Source organism: Atta colombica, unplaced genomic scaffold, assembly GCF_001594045.1.
Source record: "Atta colombica isolate Treedump-2 unplaced genomic scaffold, Acol1.0 scaffold4, whole genome shotgun sequence".
Classification (NCBI taxonomy): Eukaryota; Metazoa; Arthropoda; class Insecta; order Hymenoptera; family Formicidae; genus Atta; species Atta colombica.
The window spans coordinates 93,285-100,604 of NW_017259508.1; the positions used below are offsets into that span (position 1 = coordinate 93,285).

The 7,320-nt window shown below is 28.4% G+C and overlaps 1 protein-coding gene across 3 annotated transcripts in view; it reads right to left on the minus strand.

Annotated features, from left to right (window-relative positions):
* Window positions 1-6,424, minus strand: part of LOC108691114 (nitrilase and fragile histidine triad fusion protein NitFhit) — an 8,282-nt gene extending 1,858 nt beyond the window's left edge. The window contains exons 1-7 of one of the 3 annotated variants that reach the window (XM_018198765.1): window positions 5,762-5,909; window positions 4,634-4,775; window positions 4,397-4,552; window positions 4,096-4,299; window positions 3,465-3,677; window positions 2,279-2,465; window positions 1,944-1,986 (exon numbers count right to left, since the gene is read on the minus strand). In XM_018198765.1, coding sequence (XP_018054254.1) covers window positions 2,307-2,465; window positions 3,465-3,677; window positions 4,096-4,299; window positions 4,397-4,552; window positions 4,634-4,775; window positions 5,762-5,802 — 915 coding nt within the window. In that variant the 5' untranslated portion in view covers window positions 5,803-5,909 and the 3' untranslated portion in view covers window positions 1,944-1,986; window positions 2,279-2,306. Of the gene's footprint in view, window positions 1-1,943; window positions 1,987-2,278; window positions 2,466-3,464; window positions 3,678-4,095; window positions 4,300-4,396; window positions 4,553-4,633; window positions 4,776-5,761; window positions 5,910-6,357 lie in introns of those variants that run through there. The other 2 variants (XM_018198766.1, XM_018198764.1) reach the window with 2 other exon arrangements.
* Between the last annotated feature and the right edge of the window lie 896 nt (window positions 6,425-7,320).

The window sequence follows — 7,320 nt, forward strand, 5'->3', positions numbered from 1 at the left end:
CAAATCCAATTTTGAGTACATCACATTGTTAAGCTCGATAAAAGATTATTTTACATCAAATTTCAATCTGCTAAACTCATGTAGTGATGGTGAATATCAATTTTATTTTTATTTTTATCTGCTAAACTCATGTAGTGATGGTCAATATCAATTTTATTTTTATTTTTATTTCCTATGAATGAATTAAAAAATATGAAAAAATTTGACACACTTTTTAACATGATTAAGGCTCCTAAGTAGTCATCATAATCATAACATATTGAATCACGACATCAAAAGCGAAACATGATTAATTTTTATTACATGCCATTTATAAATAAAGATAATTTAGATAAAACAAAATAATGAGATTGCTTTAAAACATTTGTAAAAATGGATGAAAACTATGTTTATCCCTCCCGAGTCAATAAATAATCGTAAAAAATGATAAAAGATAAGTGTGAAAATAAGCTAGGCATGTATTATACATTGAATAAAAGCACTTAATGCCTTTTATCACTTTTTACAATTATTTACTCATCATTCTCATTTTGTTTTATTCAAATTATCTTTATTTATAAATGTAATAAAAATTAACGTGTCATTTCTCGTTTCTGACGTCACGATTCACTATGAATATGGTAACTATTTAGGAGTTTTAAAAAATTTTTTTAGATTTTTAACGAAAAATTAAATTAAATTAAATTTAAAAAAATAAAAATATTTTGAATGAATATTTTTTATTGAAAATATTTGATACTATTTTTAAAAAATTAATAAAATTAAATAAAATTGATAAATTAATCATTTTTTCATGATGAATGAAATATGTTGTATTCAGATTTTTTTAAAGATGTGCAGCATTGTTTCAAAAATTAAAAATTAATTTTATATTTTTTATTTATATTTTCCCACCAGAAGTATATTTAATATAATATTATTATATTTATACATAGGTACATTATCATAATTATACATTATTATATACATATGCGTACATTACATACCATAATTATACATTATTATATACATATGCATACATTATTTTAAAATATTTTATACAATATGTGTATTTAGAAGTAAATGATTTTTTTAATGAAATTATAGTATAAGGAAAATATATATATTTAATTTTTTTTCTATTTAATTGTTACAGTAACGTTGTTTGCGTTAAATCATTTTTGTGTGGCTTAGTTAATATGTTTGGTATTTCTTACAGTGATTAAGTTTTTTTACATAGACTTAAAAATATGTAAATTCTCATATTTAAATGATTAGATCATACTTTAAAAAGAATGTAAATTACCATCTCTTCCTCCCCCCTCCCTTCCTCTCTAGGGAAAGAAGGAGGAAGGAAAAAAGAAAAAGAGAGGGAGAAGAGAAGGAGGCAGGAAAAGTGCTTCATACTTTTAAAAAATCTGAATATGACATATTTCATTCATCATGGAATGATTAATTTACAATAATTTTTTTAAGATAGTATTTAAATATTTTCAATAAAAAACATTCATTAAAAATTTTGTTATTTTTTTTTTATTCAAATTTTTCGTCAAAAATCTAAACAAATTTTTTTTAGATATAATATATACCATATATTATGATTGATAAACCATATATTAGCAATATTAAAGAGTGTGTCAAATTTTTCAGATTTTTTAATTTACACGAAAAGGAAAAGGAAAGAAAAATAAAAATAATAAAAACTTAAAATTCATGTTTTTCGCTATTATTACTGCATAGATAAGTTTAGCAGATTGAAATTTGATTTAAAATAATCATTTATCGAGCTTAACAATGTGACATACTCAACAAAAATAACATACTCAAAATTGATTTAAGAGTTTAAGAGTTTAAAATTTTTTATATGCTTATTTGGCTAGGCCTTTTGCTCATCAATTTGATGCTACTGATATAATACATATCTTAAACTTATAAAAAAACTTATTGTAAAAAATATTACTTCAACTAAGATTTTATTGTGTATTTTCTCACTTCTGATATCATAATCTGAAATAGGATATATATCAATTACACACGAGCCAATTGCGCACAAACCAATCACAGTGCTAGAAAAAAAAAACTCTCTACGGAAAAGTCGCTGTGATTGATAGTGGGCAATTGCAACAATAAATCTGTTCGCATTACTTGAAATCCCAAATATTTTTACAAAAGAGAGAAAACAAAAATGCTAAATGCACAAAGTAATACGAACAAGTCTAACATGCATGTGAATCACCTTTGAAATAGTAGTACTAAGTGAACAAGAATTTTAATTACAATAATTATGATAATTACTTACTAATTAATTTTTAACCGTATTAAGTAGACTATTGACATTCCATTCTTGAGTATAAATCATTACGGCGGTGTTGTTCGCACGGCATATTTTTCCTAATTTTTTCCAATAGTGCAAGATCAATTTCTGCCATAGCTATACCCATTTTATCCGCACATTGTGCTATAATAGTACCCCAAGGATCTACAATCTGAAAATGACGGATTACGCTTTTAATTATAGTGAGAAATTTTTTAATCTTCGAAACAAATAACTATACTATACACACAATTAAATGATTCCGTTCATTGATGGAATATAAAAAAAATTCAACAATTTTATAAACAGTGTCAAAAAGTAAGTTATTATAGTATAAATAAATTGAATCAATTTATTAAACAATATTATAGAACTGTATATGTGATAACACAAACTATATATAATAGAAATCAAAGCTTTTAAACGGTCTAGCTAAAGCTTAATGCTTGTATGATTCGTATGAATTTATATATTACGTATGTAATATATAAATTCCTTAGAAACGCGCGTCGAAATGATTTTTCGGTCTTGAAACACTAACTCTATTAAACTATCGCAATAATATCATGAATTAAATTGACTACCAATTTAACAAATTTTTGATGCTTTTTCGCTTCGAAATGATTTTAATAATGTTGAATGTGACATATTAAAATCTGTAAATAATTAATTCTTATTTCGAAAAATATATCGGCCGGGAGTCGAACCGGATCTCTTGCATTTCGTGCGCACAGACATGAGCAACTTTTTAAGATCACAATTTCCATCGGATTTCTAACACAAGAAAAATACTTTCTTTTGATTTAGTTTTGAGATTGGGAATCCATCACGATTCAACCGTGAAACTGTAACATTGGTTAATGTTGAGAATGGTCGCGTCTCACTGCATGGTCCATGCAGTTTGCATATGAAAAAGCATGAAATATTTTACAATTTTACAATTTTACAATTTATTAATCAGTGATATTTGTTCCATTGCGGTAATTCTTTATATATTTATCTATTGAAGATGGCTCAAAATAGAGCCGAAACATCCAGAATTAATTAAATTTATTATTATTATGTATCTTTATTATTATTATTTTTTTGCGCAAATCGGTACTAGCATTGATTCTTATTCTATGCCTCCTGATGCTGTATTTATTTGTATTCTATATACATAATTATTTACCATGGCATGACCCCAGCTCATTCTTTTTTTGTTGTGCGTGCCAGTTTGCGCTGCAGCTATGACATAACACTGATTTTCTATTGCTCGTGCTCGCAGCATCACCTCCCAGTGTGCAGCGCCAGTTTCATATGTGAATGCTGATGGATATGTAAGAATCTGCGCTCCCATATTCCGCAATATTATCGATAACTCGGGAAACCGTATGTCATAACACTGTATCATTGTTAAGTTGTGTTTTGCTCTATATATATATATATAATTTATATATATGCATTATATATGCAGGGATTCGATTGTGTATCTCGAAATGAAATGAAAATTACAAAAGTGAGCAAATTCACTAGAATATTTATAATTTCATTGATCAACACCAATTTAATTACTTTTTTAATTTTTACCCCATTTTAAGATGCACAATTAATCCCCAGAGTGTCCCAATTTAATCAACCATCTTTTAATATTTTTTTTGTTTTTAATTTTACAAAAAGTGTTTCAAACAAAAAGTTATTATTATTTAGTAGGAATATAAATAATGATAAAATTGTTTTTAAAAAATTAATTTTTTAATACCATATATGAAGATCATTTTTAAAGATGGAATGACATGATTATTAATTTTAATTAAGGATACAATGCTAAGCGCGAGCTTGCCGACCGGTGTAAGCACAGGTGGCACAATTTCAATTCCTTTAAGCACATAGTCCGATTCCATCAGACGTACTCCAGTATCCTTATTATCCATATCAAACAAGTGTAATTTTCTATATACAGCAACCAGTTCTCCTTCATTATTTATCAATATATGCGTATTGTAAATCTTTTCCATATTGTCTGACTGAAATAATGAATGTCTTTATATATCATTGAAGAATTATAATTATTTTATCTTTTGTAATTAAATAAATTAATGTAATGGAAATTAAAGTATTTACAGCTTCGTGAATTCCACCTAAGGATAACCAGATATTATTCTTAATAGCGATCTCTTTATAAGACGTCACTATCACTCCAGTTAAAGGTTCAGCCATGGTGACAATATCCTTTTTATTATTTGCCAAAAAATCGCAAGCTTCAGGAAAAAATGCTATCTGCAAAATATAATAAATTAGAAGAATAAAGTTAATGTCATGCAATTTAGGATATCAAACATTATTTATTAAAGTACATACTGTGGCTGATCTGCGTTTGGCCTCAGCTGCTAATTCGCTCACAACCTGTAGATTTTTCACTTTGTCAGCTATTGATCGCATTTGGCATACTGCAATTAGTGGATGTATCATTGTGTTGATGTAACGTTTTGCTGGTTGTATGCTAAAATGCAAGAACTTAGTTATTTCATAAACATAATGCATTTAGACAATGACAACTGCTCACTGAGTGCTCAAGTAAACGGTTGTTGTTCTGAATATACCCAATAACAAATAAAAATAATTTTAACATTATAACAAAAAGCAATTTTTTTTGTAAATGGGTAGTTCGCAAATAAACGAATAAACGAATCTTTTATGTGAACTTTTAGTTGAACCTATTCTCAAATGTCAAATTAAACTATTTAATCGACGAGCGACAATTACTAAAACTACAAGTTTTACAATTCCTGGCGAACATAAGTAAATACGCGATGAAATATACGTAATCCAATTTTTTTTTACTTAATATATATATATGTACTTCTTTCTAATAGCGCATTTGACCCGAGTGAATTTGCCACCAATCTAGATTGGATTAATGACGTTATATGCTCTCCTATTGATAAAATATGTAACGTCAACAATAATAGAACATTATCCAATCCAAATAAGAGCAAATCCACTCGGGTCGAAAATGCTATAAGTAAAAATAGTAATTATACAATTATCAATTACTCAAAATCAATAAAATCAATAAAATTAATAAAATCAAAATTAGACTTATTTACTGTGTTTGCATGAAATGAAAAAATCTGGCTGAAAAAAGTGTCGCTCTGCCCTGCGAAGCGAGATATTGAGCTTTAAAGTTAACTGAAGTGTTACTACGTAACTCTTCGCAGAGCAGTCTCGAACTTCTTTCTGCTAGATTCTTTGAATGATCCTAATTTCATCGAAATCGGAGATAGCTCTTTTGAAGAATTATCGGCCTCATTTTGTCTCTGTAACAGATTTCCTAACCTCAACAGTTATCAACTTTAACGCTTAATATCTCTGTTCGTGGGACAGAGTGACACTTTTTTTTACCAAATTCACTTCATGCAAAAAAACGCGTCGAATAAGCCTAATTTTATTGATTTTGAGATAGTTGGTGCTAAATCGTGTAATTACCGTAAAAATAGTTTGCACACTTTTGTGCAACAATTCATCATCAAAAAGCAAAGCTAGATAGAGATCATCTGATTGATCTAATCAGAGTCTGGCTCATGAAGTAATAAGAGACACAATATAGTATAGTAGCGCAACTCTATTCATTATGTGAAGCCAAAATCGTAGCGCACATGCGCAAGCTGACATTACGTACGGTAACGCCATCTGAACTTTCTCTCACTTATTCTTGTGTTTTTGGTCTTTCTCTTAACCGTTGAAGTTTGTGTAGCATTTGGCGATAACGACAGTATTAAGTTCATATGCTTTTATGTCAATGATGTCTTACAAATTGTTTTAGATATTGATAGTGAAGTAAAGTGAAGTGGATTATTGTGAAGTGCAGTGAAGTGAAATCAAGTGAAAGGAATAAAGAAAGTGACAATTATCCTTAAGAGAATTGTAGATCTGTACATACATGGGCTGAAAAGGGATTTTTCAATAGGTGGCGCCACTAGAAAATGAACATGATTCATTTCGAGAGTCACTAGTTCATGTATGAAGTTTCATTTCGTTCATTCGTTTACAAGTTACAGTCATTTAAGTGATGCTACTTTCACCTTCGTTCTGTACGTTCTGTTCACGATAACGCACCGTCACACACGTCCTTAAAAGCGATGGCCAAATTGGACCGATTCGAATTGGTTGCTCATCCACCGTATTCTCCAGACTTGGCCCTCAGCGACTATTATCTGTTCCCAAACCTCAAGCGGTGGCTCCAAGGAAAGAGATTCACATCGAATGGAGGAAGTCATGGAAACCCAGGCGTATTTCGAAGGCTTGGATGTTTCGTACTATAGAAAGGGTATCGAAATGTTGGAAAATCGTTATACCAAGTGTATCGCCCTCGAAAGCAACTATGTTGAGGAATAAATATAACTTTGCCCAAAAAACGTTTATTTTCATTAAAAATCCCGGGATTTTTCAGCTCATGTAGTATATATCGTACAGATTTTCAATTCTCTTGCAGAAAACACTTTGATCTTAGCTCTGTTTCAGATATAAAAAAAAAATAGATTGCATATCAAGAAAATGAGTGGAAAAAATATTAAATAATTGTTTAATAATGGATGTCCTAGAAATCTTTAGAATTAGAAGGAAGACATGTAAATTTCCTAAAAAATATAATAGATATATCATATATAAATATTTTCAATTTTTCAATATTATTTGTATAATGTGTATTTAATATTTCTTTACATTAATAAATTATTTTAACAGATGGTTGCGGATACGAGGAAATGGGAGACTAGATTTAGAAGAAAAAAGTCCTGAATATTTCTCTAGAAATTGTCAATTATGCTCTCTGTATTTTGAAGAGAAATGATAAAATTAGTAAAAGAAGAATTCTTCTTCATTCAGATGCTATACCCACAAAAGGAAAGACATTATCTAAAATAAGATAATTTTATAATTATATTTTTATAACTATCAATTTTAGTTTACTTTAGATTACTTATAGATATTTATCTGTTTTGCATAAGCTGTTTATATTCCGTGTATATACATATATATAATTATAA